At 48.4% G+C, this 18,697-nt stretch overlaps 1 protein-coding gene across 1 annotated transcript in view; it reads left to right on the top strand.

The window, feature by feature from the left end:
* LOC119956820 (protein ERGIC-53-like) overlaps nt 1-18,302 on the top strand; it is an 87,736-nt gene extending 69,434 nt beyond the window's left edge. The window contains exons 11-13 of the mRNA XM_038784273.1: nt 8,694-8,838; nt 14,362-14,477; nt 17,912-18,302. Coding sequence (XP_038640201.1) covers nt 8,694-8,838; nt 14,362-14,477; nt 17,912-17,948 — 298 coding nt within the window. The 3' untranslated portion in view covers nt 17,949-18,302. The remainder of the gene's footprint in view (nt 1-8,693; nt 8,839-14,361; nt 14,478-17,911) is intronic.
* Nucleotides 18,303-18,697: the final 395 nt, after the last annotated feature.

Below are 18,697 nucleotides of genomic sequence, written 5' to 3'. Positions count from 1 at the left end.
CACTTGTTTTTACCGTAGAATCCCGAAGTGCAGAAGGAGGCCATTTGGCCCATCGAGTCTGCACTGACCCTCTGAAAAAACACCCTACCTAGGCCCACTCTCCTGCCCTCTCCCGGTAACCCCACCTAACCCGCACATCTTTGGACGTGTGCGAGGAAACCGGAGCACCCGGAGGAAACCCACGCAGACACGGGGAGAACGTGCAAACGCCACACAGACAGCCACCCAAGGTTAGAACTGAACCCGGGTTCCTGGTGCTGTGAGGCAGCCGTGCTTACCAGCCCTGTTGCCATTACTCCATTTTCTAACGATGGTGAACAGATGTATGGAAGATATGATGTACTGGTCCTCTTGTTGGGCCATTTCAACTTTCTCATGAAAGTGAAAGTGAAAATTGTTTATTGTCACAAGTAGGCTTCAATTAAGTTACTCTGAAAAGCCCCTAGTCGCCACATTCGGCACCTGCTTGGGGAGGCTGGTATGGGAATTGAACCGTGCTGCTGGCCTGCCTTGGTCTGCTTTAGAAGCCAGCGATTTAGCCCAGTGTGCTAAACCAGCCCCAAAACCAATGATAGGCTGTGACAGAATCAAACCCATCGCTTGAGCAATAATGAGCCATTTCAATCATTGAGACAGACACAAGGGGGACTTGAGGCAGCACAGAGGGCCATGAGATTGATACCTCGAAGGTATCAATTTGTCGGGGAGTATTGGGGAAATATGGCCGCCGTCTGGAGAATTTTGAGAGGGGTTGCTCCGGAATATGGGAGAGAGAAACGAAAGCAAACACCATTTCAGCGCAAATCACGGCTGTAAGGTTAAAGGGGCGAAGTTTGAGCTGACGGAGAGATTGCTTATGACACATGTGAGCATTACGCGGAGGCGAAAGCCTTGGAATAATTCAAAAGACAGATGCTGAGTTGGGGGGGGGGAGGGGCCTCCTGGGGCTATCGGGTTGGTTGAGCTAAGATGATGTCACCAGACCCGCTATGCGTCGCCATCCAAAGTTTCAGAAGGCACCAACTTTCACTAATGTAGTTCTTTTTGAATGCACAATGCACGGGAGCGGGGGAAGCCAACTGAGGAGAGAACCCAACTTATTTCCTTTGAGGTCTTCATCCATTTTAATCGTACGCCTTCCTTTTCCATGCAGAGCACCATTATTATTAGTGATGTGCAGTTTGCACACCTGTGCTGTTGGCCTCTACCTTCAGGATTCTGCTCAGGGCATCAACAACATACAGAGGGAGAAGGGCCGGACGCAATGGTTGTTGAGACCACATCTCGAATACCTTGTGCAGTCTCCTTACCTTTGGCCTCCTGATTTAAGGAAGGATGTAAATGCGTTGGACGCGTTTCAGAGAAGGTTTACTCTTGGTGTCGGACAATGCTCGGCACAACTTCGAGGGCCGAAGGGCCTGTTCTGTGCTGTACTGTTCTATGTTCTAGACTAATACCTGGAATGAGCGCATTGTCTCACGGGGAAAGGTTAGACTGCGTTTGTTTCTCCTGGAGTTTAGAAGAGCGGGGGGTGACTTCATTGAAGTCGATAAGAACAAAGAACAATACAGCACAGGAACAGGCCCTTCGGCCCTCCGAGCCTGCGCCGACCATGGTACCTGCCTAAACTAAAACCGACTGCACTTACGGAGTCCGTATCCTTCCATTCCCACCCTATTCATATATTTGTCTAGATGCCCCTTAAATGCCGCTATTGTACCTGCTCCCACCACCTCCCCAGGCGTCGCCTTCCATTTATTTACCTCTCTCTGTGTCCCCTAGTACTTGACTCTCCTACAATAGGAAAGAGCATCTGACTATCCACTCTGTCCATGCCACTCATAATCTTGTAGGTCGCCTCTCAACCTCCGTGGTTCCAGTGAGAGCAGACCGAGTTTATCTAACCTCTCCTCATAGCTCATGCCCTCCATTCCAGGCAACATCCTAGTAAACCGCATCTGTACCCTCTCCAAAGCACCCACACCCTTCTGGTAGTGTGGCGTCCAGAATTGTACACAACATTCCAAATGAGACCGAACTAAGGTCCTGTATAGCTCCAACATGGCTTGCCAAGACCCTGAATGGCCTAGACAGGGCGGCCTTGGAAAGGGTGTTTCCTCTTGTGGGTGAGTCCAGACGTAAGGGGCACTGTTCTAAAATTAGGGGTCGCCCTTTTAGGACAGAGGTGAAGAAAAACATTTCTCTGAGGGTCGTGCAATTTTGGAACTCTCTCCGTCAGAAGACGAGAGAGGTGGGGGGGCCATTGAATATTTTTAAGGCAGAGGCCGATAGATTCTTTTGAGACAAGGGGATCAAAGGTTATTGGGGCTAGGTGGGAATGTGGAATTTGAAACACAAAGAGTTCCTCCATGATCTTATTGAACTGCAGAACAGGCGTGAGGGGCCGAATGGCCTCTTCCTATTTCGTATGTTCACACATTACTAATTGCTAATGCCAATTCCTGGCAGCAAAACTAATACATACCTTCGAAATGGACTGAGCTTGGAAATGTTTTGATAGGAAGGATACTTTAGCACTTAGAATCATAGAATTTACAGTGCAGAAGGAGGCCATTCGGCCCATCAAGTCTGCGCCGGCCCTTGGGGCGGGCACTCTACCCAAGCCCACACCTCCACACCATCCCCCCAAACCCAGTAACCCCACCTTATCCGTTTTTCGACACTAAGGGCAATTTAGCGCGGCCACTCCACCTAACCCGCACATCTTTGGACTGTGGGAGGAAACCGGAGCGCCCGGAGGAAACCCACGCAGACACGGGGAGAACGTGCAGACACCGCACAGACAGTGACCCAAGCCGGGAATCGAACCTGGGACCCTGGCGCTGGGAAGCAACAGTGCTAACCACTGTGCTGCCCTGTGTTTTTTCCCCAGAAGAATGGGCGGGGGGGGGGGGGGGGGAAGAGGAGAGACATTATTGTTACTGTGGGAAAAATAATTTCTGAGGTATTGTACATATCCATCATTGGGGATTTGCTCTTGTGGGAAAACTATTCTCAGAATTCCATTCCCAGTCTTATTTTCCATTCATCCATTTCTCTTGCGTTAATAGCCAAGCTTGCCAAATACTTCAGGCAGCTTTCTGAATGGCAAGAGATGTGGTGAGCCACCAGACCCGGAGCTACACTCCGCTCTTCTCTTGTGTTTCTCCGCGGCCCCTGTTCTCTCCCATTGAACCATTGATTATTTACGAGTTGGCGCTAATGCCGTCACTGCGCTTTCCCTGGTGTTTGATCCAGGGGCCGTTTCCGCATGTAGATTGAGGTTACGGATACCGGCAGGCTGTTGGATTGCGGACAGTTGGAACCGAGTCCTGCCTCTCATCGGATGTCTATACGCAGCTGCACTTCTGTCAGGGGTCTTTAGAATATGAGTGGGAGACTATTGAAGACTCTCCTAATCAAAGGGACATATATTGCGTTCAAGCACTGGACAAGATTCCTATCCTGAAATATCGCAGAATTTACAGTGCAGAAGGGGGCAATTCGGCCCATCGAGTCTGCACCGGCTCTTGGAAAGTGCACCCTACCCAAGGTCAACACCTCCACCCTATCCCCATAACCCAGTAACCCCACCCAACACTAAGGGCAATTTTGGACACTATGGGCAATTTATCATGGCCAATCCACCTAACCTGCACGTCTTTGGACTATTTGCACAGTGAGGCGATTTGAGGTTTTAACAACCTCAAATCCAGAAAGTGAGTTTCCAGTGCAAGTGGGGCGCCACTTTCGAGGCAACCTGGTGATTGGACAGTGTTCTCGTTCCATCTCCATTGTGTGTTATACGGGTGGCACGGCGGCACATTGGTTAGCACTGCTGCCTCACAGCTCCAGCGACCCGGGTCCAATTCCGGCCTCGGGTCACTGTCTGTGCGGAGTTTGCAGGTTCTGCCCGTGTGTGCGTGGGTTTCCTCCGGGTGCTCCGGCTTACTCCCACAGTCTAAAGATGTGCAGGTTAGGTGGATTGGCCGTGCTAAATTGCCTCTTAGTGTCCAAAAGGGAAGGTGGGGCTATGGGATAGGGTCAAAGCCTGGGCTCAGCTTAAGTAAGCTTCGGTGCAGACTCGATGGGCCGAATGGCCTCCTTCTGCACGGTATGTTCTGTGATTCTATGATTAACAAATGCATATGCTAGACCAGAAAAACCTGTTTGTATCAAAATATATTATTAACAAAGAGAAGTGGATGATTGTATCAAGGACTTTTGTTTCATGGAGTTATAGAGCGTTATAGCACAGGAAGAGGCCCTTCGGCCCATTATGTCTGTGCTAGCCTTCAAGCACCTGTCAATTTCAATCCCATTGTCCAGCCGGCCTGTAGTCTTGTTATTGCCTTTCAAAGTCCAGTTTAAATGGTTCTTAAACGTTTCATAACACGTGACAAAAGTGCCTTGAGTTGTCACAGGCTGGGTAAAAAGTGTCATTAAATACCTCAGTGTGCACTGGTGGAGGGGTGAATAGAGATTCTGTGACGAGGGGGCATATCAGGTTGTCTGCTTTGTGGAAATTTTTCCTGCCTGTAACACTTGCCTGGGGTCCTCCGATTCTCCCCGGACTCCATCGGCTGTGTCAGCTTTCGGAGGAGCGCAGAACAAACGTGTCTGCTTTTAAAAACCAAACAACGCTCACAACCTGCTCTGACAGACCTCCTCCCCGACTCAACACTTTGCGGATAAATCGCAAACGCTGAACACTGCGGCTACTGGAAATTCCCAAATTAAAAATGCCGCAGACGCTCGGCTGGGCGAGCATTGGAACCCTGGAAAGGGCATTGACCCGAAACGTTTAACTTTTGCTATGCATTCCTTTGACACTACCTGAGCCACTGAGGGTTTCCAGTGTTTTGCTGTTTCTATCGCAGAATAAGACGCAAATCCCTTTCAGGGAGCTTAACAGCACTATCCCAACCAGTGATTAGATTTTTAAATCTAATTGGAGTCAAATTGAAATGTTACTTTTTTTTTGCAAAATGTTAATCTTTCCCCAACATCTCCCCACTCCCCAAATGAACTGTATTTGAACACAGCGCTGGACATTACTCCAATTACTGTTGTTGCAACGTGCAGTCAGTCAGTCCGTCCAGCTGCATCACAACACCATCTGGTGATTTTCCCTTAACCAGAGGCAGCCTTTGGGATCAAAGCCAAGTGGAGTGAATAATCTGAGGAGAGTGCCCTATAAAACCACACAGTACATGGCATTTAATTTGCAGGGGACGATCGCAGGCCGTAACCTTGTGTAATCTCTGCTGAAGTATGTGTTTTTTATTTTCTGTGTCCTTTTCTACAAAACACAAACGAGGGTGGCGCGGTGGTTAGCACTGCTGCCTCATGGCGCCAGGGTCCCCGGGTTCAATTCCAACCTCGGGTCACTGTCTGTGCGGAGTCTGCACGTTCTCCCCGTGTCTGCGTGGGTTTCCTCCGGGTGCTCCTGTTTCCCCCCACAGTCCAAAGATGTGCAGGTTAGGTGGATTGGCCATGCTAAACTGCCCCTCCGTGTCCAGGAATGTGCAGGTTGGGTGGGGTTGCAGGGATCGGGCGGGGGAGTGGCAGAGTGCTCTTTCGGAGGGTCAGTGCAGACTCAATGGGCCGAATGGCCTCCTTCTGCACTGTAATGATTCTAGTATTTGATTCTATGATTAGTAGACGCTGATCATTAACGGGCTAGAGTCAGGGATAATGTTACATCTTAGTGCAGAAGTAGCATCTCCACTGCCTCCCTTGAATATTGGGCATCTGCCAAGTCAAGAGGGCCAATTGTGGATGTACACCATCCGGCAGGGTTCCCCAGCACCACTTGAGTCAGCGGCACCTCCAGTAGCTGGCTCACGTGTCCTATCCCCAAAGATATGCTCTATGGCGAACCTGCTGCCATTATGGGACCAAAGGTCACCCATGTTTGCGAGACAGGATTGCCGACACTCAAGACCTCAAGTTGAGTGGGATTGGAGTTGATGCTGGGGTCAGCGGAGTGCTTGGGAATGAGCGGTCAGAGGGGAGATGGACGAGGCATTGGTGTAGGCTGAAGGACTGGGACTGAATTGAGTTTGGACTTTGATCTTATTTCTCTTTCTCGGGTTGTGTTCGGGAGGGGATGTTTTGGGGGGCTTTGGGGTAATATGTTGGGGTTTGTCTCTTCTCTGTTTGGGGTCTATTGTGTTGGGGCATTTGGAAGGATTGGATGAGAGGGGCATTTTACGCTGGCTTTCCTTTTGGTATTGGACATGTGGAGTCAGTGGGCTCTGACAAGGGCCACCTCACTGGCAAACATAAGTTGGCGAGTGAAGGGGAGCGAGGTGGGGGGAGGGGCTGCGGCTGTTGGAACCTGTGTGGACAGGTTTTGATGGGTCTGGAGGTGTGAATGGGGGGGGGGGGGTGTATGCAGGGAGAAGTGGTTTCCAGAGGAAGTAGCTGGGGGGCTCCTGGGAAGGGGAGGGGAAATCAGACGGGGTTCGCGAAGAACAGGCAGTTGTCGTTGAATGTGTGGCGTCTGCTAAATGTGATGGCTCTCTCCGGCAGAAGGGAGGGAGTTGGAGGTGGACGCAGAGGAGACGTTTGATCGTCTGGAGTGGAGTTACTTGTTTGCAGTGTTGGAGAGGTTTGGGATTGGGCCCAAGTTGTGGCGTGGGTCAAATTGTTAAATAGGGAACCGAGGGCGAGTGTGCGCATGAATTCGGGGTACTTTCAGTAACATACGGGAATGAGGCAGGGGTGTCCCATGTCCCCGTCCCCCCCCCCCCCCCCCGTCCCCCCCCGCCCGTTTACGCTGGTGATAAAGCCCTTGACCATTGTGCTGAGGTGCTCAGATAAGTGGAGGAGATTAGTGAGGGGGTGGTGTGGAGCATAGGGTGCCTTTGTGTGCCGATGATTTGTTGTTGTACATCTCCACCCCGGGTTCTGTGGTGAGGCTGCTCAGGAGATGCCGGGCCTTTTCAGGTTATAAGCTGAATCTGGAAAAGAGTGAATGATTTTGGTGTCTACTCCGGGGGCGGGTGCTGGTTTGGGGGGCGGTTTGCTGTTTTGAGTGGCGACTCCCCACTTTAGATATTTGGAGTACAGGTGGCTCGAGATTGCGCCCAGCTCCGTAAGTTGAATTTCACAAACCTGGTGGGTTGGGTCAAGGTGGATTTGCGAAGATGGGACAGCCTTTCACTCTCATTGGCAGGCTGGGTGAAGGCGATTAAGATGAATATCTTGCCATGGTTTTTGTTTTTATTTCTGTGTCTACCGGTCCTTTTTGCCCAAACCGTTTTCATGGGAGTGGAACGGTTGAATTTGTCGTCTGTGTGGGCAGGTAAGGTAGCAAGGATTCGGAAGATGGTGCTTCAGAGAGGGCGGTGGTCAGGGGGTCTGGCCCTGCCAAACCTGTATTATTATTGGGCGACAAAAGCTGAGAAGGTGCGGAGCTGAAGTAGGGAGCCAGAGGCTTTGTGGGTGAAGATGGGGGTATGCTCCTTTAAGGGGTTGGGCTTGTGGGCGCTGGTAATGGCGCTGCCTCCGTTCGCCTTCGGGAAATATTTGTGGAATTTGGTTCTGGTGGCCATGTAGAAGATATGGAGGCATTTTTGGCGGCATTTTAGGTTATGAGCGGTGTCGATGCCAATCTGAGGGAACCACGGGTTTGAGCCGGCGAGGTTGGATGCTAGGTTTCAGGGATGGGAGGAGAGGGGGACTGATTAAAATGATGGACTTGTTTCCAGAAGGGCGGTTCGAGAGTTTGGAAGAGTTGGGGGAGAGGTTTGGGATTCCGGGGGGTGGTGGGGGAGGAGGGGGGTGGTGTTCAGATACATGCAGGTGTGGGATTTCTCACAGAAGGTTTCCCCAACTTTTCCAGTGGCATCGCCCACCTTATTGTTGGAGGGGGTGCTGTCTGTGACGTGGATGGAGGTCATCTCGGTGGCCCACAGGAGGATATGGCATCATTGGAGTGGGTTAAGGCCAAGTGGGAGGAGGAGTTGGGGGTGGCGCTGGAGGGGGTGTTGTGGTGTGAGGTACTGCTTGGGTGAATGCCTCCACCTCGTGCGCGAGGACAATACAGCTAAAGGTGGTACATAGAGGGCACCTGACGAAGTCGAGGATGAGCCGATTGTTTAAGGGGACCAATCATGTACATGTGATCTGGTCCTGCCCGAAGTTGGAGAAATTTTGACGGTCTTCTTCACACACCGTGTGGGCGACCTTGCATGTGGATTTGGAACCCAGTCCCTTTGGGGCCATATTTGGGGTGTCGGACTGGCTGGAGTTGCGGCCGGGAGCAGGGGCAGATGTTTTAGCCTTCCCCTCAGCTGACCGCTCGCAGGCGGGTCCTGTTGGAGTAGAGGTCAGCTTCTCAATCCTGCGCCACTGTATGGCTTGGGATCTGATGGAGGTTTTGTATTTGGAGAAGGTCAAATTTGTTTGGAGGGGGATGGGGCAGTGAGGGGTTTCCAGTCAAACCCCAGTCCATTAGTCCAGACTGAAAAACACATTCTTTTGTCAATTTCACCTTCTGGCTGCTAAAAGTACCCAGGCCCTGCAAAACAAAATTATCATTAAACAAACATGACCACTGCAGTCGAACACACTCTAACCCCAGGCTTTTAACCCTTAAATTGCTTAATACTTAGAATGGAATATTCCTAAAGTCTTCCAGTCGTCACAATTCTGTTTTGACCCTTTTGCGTTTTGCTTTCCAGGACAAGCATAGCAGACATCCTCTCCAAGGTGAAGCAAAGTCAACATTCCTTAAATACTGTCGCTGCGGAGAAAAGCCATATCAGTGAGATCGCGGGGCACGTTCACACCGTCAGAAAGGAAGTCGACAGCTTGAGCAACATCAAGGTAAAACTTCAGCATTTCTGGGTTCTGCTTCATTGGGCGTTTGATATTTTTTTTCCCTGCGGAGAATGTTTAGACCTGAAACGCGAGCTGCGATTCACCTCTTCAAGTGGCTTTGGAAAAGGACAGCCAGCGTCCAGAAGACAATTACATCGGGTTAAAATCAAGTCCTTTTTGTTAGCAGACAGTGGTAAACGTTTGAACCAAATAGTTTATTTCAGTGAAAGGGGGAGGTTCAGCATTGCTTTGAATGGCGTATAAATCCTTTGGTGAAGTGTTGGAAGAGTGCAGGCCGCAGTTTTGTGCCTAGTAAGTATTTCCATGGCCACCCCTTGTGTTTCCAGAATTTGTAAACTATTGGAATGGCTTGGTTCCTCAAGAAAATACCCAACTAGGGTAATCTTCGATGTGCATTGATGGTGGCATTTTACTCAAGGTGGTGGGGAGAGAATAGATCAATGGGAGCCGATGTCACTTGTTAGTCTGAAGCACCATTGGGGGCCTGGGAGGGGAAAGAGATCAGCCTGAGACTGCAGTCGATGAGGATGATGCTGCAGAATATTGGTGCTTCTTGAAAGTGAGGATCAGGAACAGAATTGGGGAGCGGCCAGCGAGAAATGAAAGAGATTATTGTTTCCAGTGTCTGGAGATTTAAAAGCGAATTGAATTCAACTGCCTGCTGTTTTCCATGAATTGGGAGCGGGTTAAAGCAAATCGCCGAGCCCATCTCTTCAAACTGGCCTTACGATTTGAGAGTGTACAAGGCCCCACGTTATCTGAATAAGCGGTTCCTCGTTCTAGATAGCCATGGTAACTCACCGTACCAAGCATTGTGGAGTTTGCAAAGAGTCGTTTTCGTATCGTTACACCTGGAGGAATATCGGAGAGGTTTCTTAGAGCTCTTAAATTGGACCTAGTTTACTGGCTGTTCCAAATAAAGTGGATGTGCTTTAAAGGTGTTTCCCTTTTTAACACATCTTACTTCATGGTGTACAGTAATGGTTCTCCAACCATCTCCCCGCCCCCACACACGCACACGCACACACACACACACACACACACACCAACATGTGCTCCTTGTCCATAGCAAAAAACAACTGCTCTGAAGGCGGAATTAATATTTGTCAGATGTTGCCCAGATTATTCATCCTGCATCCAGTAGAGCGCGTGGCATTTCCCCCGGGGAGAGCAAAGCCCAGGCCAATTTTTGATAGAGATTCACTTTGCCAGGCAATCGCCCAAGGGCTTCTGCTAGAAGCCTTCCTATCCTGAGAGGAGGAGGTGCGACCTTGCCCTGCTTTTCAGTATTGCCGCCGGGCATCCCAGTTGTCATCGGCGACAGTGTCAGCTATTCCACAGGGTCGCCTAGGATGTGGAGAGCTTTCCCCAGAGCCATGTCCTCTCTATGTCAGTGGGTTTGAAAGATTGCCCTTTGATCAGTAGCTTCACTCAGACATTCTGGCATTTACAGCGGACAACATTTTAAACATACGGCACGATGCATTTCTCCTTCCCAAACAAAACTCCTAGTAACTTGTCCCTATGTGGGCCTGGAGATCTGGAATAAAAAGAATGAATTGTAGTTGAGACCCTTTCCACTCCAAACCACTGCGCCCAAAGGAAACTTAAAATTACCCCCATATGTATCAGGGGCTGGATTCTCCAATGATGGGGCTATGTCCCCATGCCAGTGGAAAAACGTTGACGTTTCACTCTGGACTTTCCTTAAGAAAGTCCTGAGTGATTCTCCCGTCTGCAGGAGGCTGGCAGGGCCCCGGATTGGTTCTCGCAGCTCTGCCTGTGGATATGGGGCCCCCCCGGACTTCCGGTCGGGAGTCCACGCATGCGCACGTCGGCCGCCCTGTGCGACATGACGGACTCGCACCGCAGACCGTGATTGAAGAAGTAGGTCCCTCCAAGATCGTACACGCCCGCGGATTGCTGCCGCCCGATCGCTTGCCTGTCTGTCCATGAGGCCCCCTCCGGTGAACGATCCCCTCGCCCCCCACTAGACTTTACCCCCCCCCCCCGCCACCTGGCGTTCCCGACGGCCGATAGGTGGTTAGAACCACGTCGTTAGGAACTCGGCCAGTTGCGCACGGAGAATCGTGGGGGGGGGGGGGCACTGTCAACGGCCCCCTATCCGCGCCACGTAGTCCGCGCGCGTGCGATTCTCGAGCGATTCTCCGGGGACGAATTTCCAGGTTGACTCCCATTCTCCTCCCCCCGCACCGAACACGATTTTGACGCGGAGGCTCGGAGACTCCAGCCCCGATATTTGTCGTGCTTTAAAGATCTCATTAGGAAGGCTGAAGTACAGTGCAAGGAAGATGCAAATATTGCCTTGCTGTTTTGCGATTATGCGTGAGTTTTGCTTTGGTGAGTAAGCAGTGATACGATCCCTGTAGAGAATGGCAACACCAAGCTGAAGGAAACCCATGGACAACATTTCGTTTTTTAAACTTCTGCTGTACGCAACCAATTAAAATCCACAAGATTCAAACATTAATTTTTTTTTTTTTTTAATTTAGAGTACCCAATTATTTTTTCCAATTAAGGGGCAATTTAGCATGGCCAATCCACCTACCCTGCACATCTTTAGGTTGTGGGGGCGAAACCCACGCAGACACGGGGAGAATGTGCAAACTCCACACGGACAGTGACCCAGAGCCGGGATCGAACCTGGGACCTCAGCGCCGTGAGGCGGTTGTGCTAACCACTAGGCCACCGTGCTGCCCTAGATTCAAACATTAATTAACAGGTGAAAGGATATTTCAATTAAAATTTCACTTTAATTACAACAAAGATACATTTGCGTAGTTACAAGCACTGGCATTATTTCCCACAAATGTGGAACCATGGGCTTTCCAGCTTGGCTTTGGTTTTGTACTATCCCTCACTTTCTATCCAATCATTTAAGCCTTTGATTCGCATTCACCAGCTTTCTCATTGGACACGGTTACCACCAACACAGATCATGACGACGCTTATGGCACAGAATCCCCGGGGGCTCCCTACTCTGATCCCTTTAAACAACCTGGTGGGCTCTGACATTGCCTCAACAGCAGAGGTGGTATTGTCCAGTCCGCAGTCCTTTACTCTCCCCATCTTCTGTGTTCTGTCCCTTTTGACTGCATAACACATGCGGTATTCCATTCTCAGAGCCCTGCTTATACACCAGGATCTGCTCAAAACTGTCAAACGGAAAACTGTTCATTTCGTGAGGCTCCCTGACTCGTATTTTTCTCTTTGCCTGAATTCTCAGTCTCCTCTGTCAAACAGAAAAAAACCAAACTGGGGCCCAGCCCCACGGCAATTAGCTTTCTATTTACTCTTTGCTTCGTAGCTGTGCACCAGCGCGGCAACCCCAGGTCAATTGAGTATTTCTTGCGCAATGGTGTCATAATCAGGAAACCGGTCAACCCACTTTCAAAATATTCTCCAGCAACATTCTGGTCATAAGGGGACATTGCACAAAAGAAAATGTAGACTTTACCTCGACATGGGTCTTCACAGCAGTGAACCTCCAAAGGCCCGAGGGAAGAATATTACATGTCCATTAAAGGGAAATTGGATAGATGTTTTGCCGCCTCCTTCTAAAGCTGTGACCCCCCCAGCGTTTCACCCGCTTTTAAGTCAAATAGAGTGCTTACCGAATGCTTCTCGGCATATTTTAGTTCTGGGTTATGTAAGTACGTGATTAAAGTAACCGTTGGTGATTGACGCTACCATGTTTCTGAGTTGTACCTTAATATTCAATTCAGAACAAACATACAGTATTCTTGACGGTTGAAAAGGTCAAATTTGAACTGAGTGGAAGGATAGAGGAGTTCTACCATTCATGGGCGTTATTCATTTTGCACTTTTGAGAATTGAACCACATCGAACATTAGGGGGGTTGGGGGCTGGGAGGGTTGGGGGGAGGGGGACTGTATGTGTTAATGGTGACTATGGGTGATTCCTGATTCCTTTTTGTTATTTGTTTATGTTAACATGCGGGCCAATGTTTGGTGGGAGGATGGGATCGTTGTTATTTATATGGGGATTGACATTACAGTCGTTACTGATTATTGTTTATTGTTTGGTGTAAATTTGGGGGAAAATGTGAAAAAAGAGAAGAATAAAAAAATATTTTTTAAATAAAGAACAAACATGCAGTGCAGAAGGAGGCCATTTGGCCCATCGAGTCTGCACCGACCCCTTAAGCCCTCACTTCCACCCTATCCCCATAACCCAATAACACCTCCTAACCTTTTTGGGCACTACGGGCAATTTATCCTGGCAATCCACCTAACCTGCACGTCTTGGACTGCGGGAGGAAACCGGAGCACCCGGAGGAAACCCATGCAGACACGGGGAGAACGTGCAGACTCCGCATAGTGAGGGGGATCTTATAGAAACATTTAAAATTATGAAGGGAATAGATAGGATAGATGCGGGCAGGTTGTTTCCACTGGCGGGTGACAGCAGAACTAGGGGGCATAGCCTCAAAATAAGGGGAAGTAGATTTAGAACTGAGTTTAGGAGGAACTTCTTCACCCAAAGGGTTGTGAATCTATGGAATTCCTTGCCCAGTGAAGCAGTTGAGGCTCCTTCATTACATGTTTTTAAGGTAAAGATAGATAGTTTTTTGAAGAATAAAGGGATTAAGGGTTATGGTGTTCGGGCCGGAAAGTGGAGCTGAGTCCACAAAAGATCAGCCATGATCTCATTGAATGGCGGAGCAGGCTCGAGGGGCCAGATGGCCTACTCCTGCTCCTAGTTCTTATGTTCTTATGTTCTTATGTTCTTATGACCCAGCGGGGAATCGAACCTGGGACCCTGGTGCTGTGAAGCCACAGTGCTAGCTACTGTGCTACCATGCTGCCCAAATTAACTTTGTTGCGGCATTTAAACAGGCTGGATATATTCAGTAAGTTATTAGTGCTCTTGTTCAAAGCTTATTTCCGTCACTTTCTCTCATGAACATGTTGTTTGTACACAGCTACATTCCTCTCTTCTGACATCAAGTATCGAGGCGACTTGCCACTCACAAACTTTTAAATGGTAGAGTCTAAGTTGTTGACCTGCTGATGTTTCTCAGCTGGCACCCAGCTGGGGCAGCACGGTAGCACAGTGGTTCACGCAAATGCTTCACAGCTCCAGGGTCCCAGGTTCGATTCCCGGCTTGGGTCACTGTCTGTGTGGAGTCTGCCCGTTCTCCCCGTGTCACCGTGGGTTTCCTCCGGGTGCTCCGGTTTCCGCCCACAGTCCAAAGATGTGCAGGTTAGGTGGATTGGCCAGGCTAAATTGCCCTTAGGGTCCAAATTGCCCTTAGTGTTGGGTGGGGTTACTGGGTTATGGGGATAGGGTGGAGGTATGCGCTTGGATAGGGTGCTCTTTCCAAGAGCCGGTGCAGACTCGATGGGCCGAATGGCTTCCTTCTGCACTGTAAATTCTATGAAATCTATGAAACTCGTCCTCCTTTTGTTTCTCTGTCTACCGATTGCATACAGTAAAGTGCGTCAATCATTTGTTTTTTTACAGGTTCAACAGGTCACCTGTCCAAAGATCCCGCCTATTCCATCCTGTACTTCAGTTTGGCACTTCTTGGCGTTCCTTGTCCTGCAGTCTGTATTCTTTCTCTCTTACCTAATACACAGGTAATCCTTTTGTGTGCATGAGGGGACAATGTACCGACAATATACATTATTAACAGTGGTGTTGAGCAGGTTAAAGGATTAGTGACACTGCAAAAGCCAACAATGCAGCGCCTGTATCTGGCATGTTTGTTAGTAATGTTTGAAGGTATTGGTGTAAATGTTCCTGCTGTCCTCAGCACTAATACATAGCCATCTATTCGTCAGGCGTGCTTATGTCACATGTAGGACATGTTATGGGCCAGGGTTTAGAGAACCCCAAAGTGTATCATGGAGTTCACCTGACCCACAGCTTTTAATAGATTGTGGTACGGGGAGCACACGGCTCACTCTACAGGTGTGGTACAGCAGAAATGGAAAAGTAAGTTTTAAAGCAAAACAATGTTTATTCTATGAACACAAGTTAACATTTTTGAAACATACAGTGAACGTCTTAGCAACCATCAATTCAAATACAACCCCCAAAGAATACAACACTAAGTAATCCTTAATAACGTCCCAAACAACATCCAGAGGACAGAAGAAACAGCTTTTAACAGAAGCACATTAGGTTTACATTCACTACTGCGAACATTTATAATTCTGAATTCACCAAATGATCAAGAGATAGTCTTTTCATGGCAGAGAGATCAACAGTACACCTGCTCTGTCTGGCTTCAGCTCCAACACGGAAAACTAAACTAAAACACACCCTGCAGCAAACAGCCTAAAACGAAAGTAAAAAGCTGACAGACAGCCCAGCTCCACCCACACTCTGACATCACTGCAGTAGTAAACACACATTTCTTAAAGGTACTCTCACTACAGATATTTATATGCACACCCATTTATAAACATCCATTTCTTAAAAGTACTCTCCCGTACCAGCCTCCCTGAACAGGCACCGGAATGTGGCAACTAGGGGCGTTTCACAGTAACTTCATTTGAAGCCTACTTGTGACAATAAACGATTTTCATTTCATTTCATTTCATTTTTTCATTTCAGTTCATTCATTTTGATTTTCACATGACAGACATGTAATGGCAGAATCCCTACAGTGCAGAAGGAGGCTATTCGGCCCATCGAGTCTGTACTGATCCTCTGAAAGAGCACCCTAACTTAGGCCCAATCCCCCACCCTATCCCCGTAACCCCTCCTCGGGGCAGCTTAGCGTGGACAATCCAACTAACTTGCACATCTTTGGCCTGTGGGTTAAACCGGAGCACCCAGAGGAAACCCACACAGACACGGGGAGAAGGTGCAAACTTCACCCAGTCACCCGAAGCAGTCGGAATCGAACCCCGGTCTCGGGCGCTGTGAGGCAGCAGTGCCAACGACTGTGCCAGAGTACCGCCCCAAACTTTATTGGGCCTGTTTCTGGATAGGTGGGGCCCCAGATTTCAGCCAGAGAGCATTAAAAGGTTCCACGGCTGTACCTGGGCGAGCGTGCGAATTTCCAGGTTAACGTTCAAGACCTCAACAGAAAACTGTCGACGTGATGGGGCATGCGGGATCCCAAAATCCTGCCCACAAACTTTATCCAGGTTCCCTCGACGAATGCCGACCCGCACCAGGGTCTGACTAGCTGCCTGCAGAACAATAGGTAAAGGGGAGAATTTATTCTTAAATCTGATGCTTCCCTGCGTTATTTGCTCACTGCTGTTACCAATTAGCTCTTAAGACATCAATACAGAAGCAATGCTCAGGTTTCAGTGTGATCTTCCTGCCCGCTATCTCGTGCCCTTCAAGGACTAAGAAACTGTGACTCATCCAATCTTGTGATTTATTGAACTGCCATTTTGGGCAAGGGAAGCATTTCACCCGATTTCACTGTTATTGTCTCCACAATCAGCACGTCATAAACAAAAAGGATAACGTGTATATTTGTTCTCTTTTTAATTATCCACCTGATAATAATATACCCTTGTTGTCTCGGCGTGTTATTACTGCCTCAAAACCTGTGCATTATTGAGCGCTCCCTGTTTGCCTGAGATTGGGTGGTACAATAAGCTGAAGTGTCACTTCTGTGAAATGTTAAGAGTTCAAACCCTGGTGACTGAAATGAGGTAATCGCCTCGCTTGTCGACCGGCTGCTCGACAGTTAAGGAAACATGGTTTTAGGATATGACTCTTCTGACTAAGATGTGCCCTCAGCTCCCAACTTGAGTGTAATTAATGCTCAAACAGAAAAAACGAATCCGCTTGAACGACATTCAATGACATTACCATCGCTGAATCACCCCACAATCAACTCCCTGGGCGTTACCATTGATCAGAAACGGAACTGGACTAGCCACATTAATACTGTGGATACCAGGGCAGGTCAAAGGCTAGGAATCGTACGACGAGTAACTCACCTCCTGACCCCCCCCCCCCCCCCCCCCCCCCCCAAAGCCTGTCCACCATCTACAAGGCACAAGTCAGGAGTGTGTTGGAATACTCTCCACTTGCCTGGATGAGTGCAGCTCCAACAACACTCAAGAAGCTCAACACCATCCAGGACAAAGCAGCCCCGCTTGATTGGCACCCCAATTCCACGAACATTCAGACACTCCACCACCGATGAACACTGGCAGCTGTGTGTACACCATCTACAAGATGCACCGCAGTAACTCACCAAGGTTCCTTCGACAGCATCTTCCAAACCCACGACTGCTACCATCTAGAAGGACAAAAGCAGCAGATACCCGGGAACCCCACCACCTGAAGGTTCCCCTCCAAGTCACTCACCACCCTGACTTGGAAATATATCGCCGTTCCTTCGCTGTCGCTGGGACAAAATCCGTGACTCTGGAATTCCGGGAAAAATCCAGGAATTCCAATTTCCACAAAAAAAACCCAACTGATGCTCCTCAGGGAAGGTAAATGGTTTGGTGAATTAATTCCAGCTCTTGTGATTTCAGACACGTTGCAACATGGGTGTCTCCAAGACACCCTCTGAAACGGCTCAGAAATCCACTCAATAGCATTCAACGACCACATCCTGCGAATGAAGAAGAAAAATATTTTAGAACTGTGTTGGGTGTTGGAAAAAGACGAGCAGCAATCTGCAGATTCCTAAAGCGCTTGCCTCAATTTCCTCTGCCTGATAAGCCAGTTTGAGTTCCTGTAGCAGGTTTCACTGGGCGCTCGTGCAAAATTTTCCAAGGGTATTTTTCAGGAGCTTGCATTGACCTGAAGAGCCATTGAGAGACTGGCCGGGATTGAGAGGTTTCTGTTTTTGTCCTTAAGGGTTACGGAACCTAGGTGAATAACTGAAGCTTCAGCTTACAGATAGTCCAGGGGGTTATTGAATGACGGAAACAGACTTGAGGGCCTGAATAGCCCCCTCCTACTCCAGGTTTGCGTCGCTCCTGGGGAAGTCTTGCCAACTATTATACAATGAACTCTCAAGCTCCGACCATCAAAACTTTGTACTTCAGTATTGAAAATGTTCACTATATTTATGTTTCAACAGGAGCAAAAGAGAAGCAAGTTACAAGAAATTCTTCTGAGGGCAACAAAACATGCAGAATCATGAAAAATGCGGATATATATATTTTTGGGTAGATTTGCGAACATGTTTCCAAAGTAATTGTGTGCCTCAAGACGACTTTATACTCCTTCTTTACCTGACACTCTAAGTCTAGCACACCAAATAAACCTTAACTACCATCATGGCGTAAAGTGGCTTCCTTTCAAAGTGGAGATTTAATAAAAAAAGTAATGCAATTAATTCAAAGGCTCACATTTCTACTAAGTTAATCAGGAGGAAGTTTTGCAGTCTCTAATAATTCTCATGTAAAAGTGGTTCGGATTTATATATGAAATATACTCCCTGTTTATACAATAAAACCATGTTTGTTGGACTTTTCCTTTCTTTTATTAATTGAAAAAAATAATCTAAACATATGTCCTAATTTATTTCAATCGGTCTTACAAATAGTTCATTGTAAGACCTTGCACAATGAAATAATTTTGTAAACATTCCCTACTGCAGTTATCTTTATATCCAGTTGTGAAAGATCAAGGTATTCTTTTTTAATTTTTCCAATTAAGGGGCAATTTAGCGCGGCCAATCCACCTACCCGGCACATCTTTAGGTTGTGGGGGTGAGACCCATGCAGACATGGGGAGAATGTGAGATCAAGGTTTTCTAATCCTAAAGCCGATTTATTTACACTTGTTCCTACCTCAAGGCACAGATGGGCAACCTGGGCTAATGAGTGTTCCGCATGAGTGGCCCTCCTTTATCTCAGTGGGC

Source organism: Scyliorhinus canicula, chromosome 24 (genome assembly GCF_902713615.1).
Source record: "Scyliorhinus canicula chromosome 24, sScyCan1.1, whole genome shotgun sequence".
Lineage (NCBI taxonomy): Eukaryota > Metazoa > Chordata > Chondrichthyes > Carcharhiniformes > Scyliorhinidae > Scyliorhinus > Scyliorhinus canicula.
This window is presented reverse-complemented; position numbering and strand designations above follow the sequence as displayed.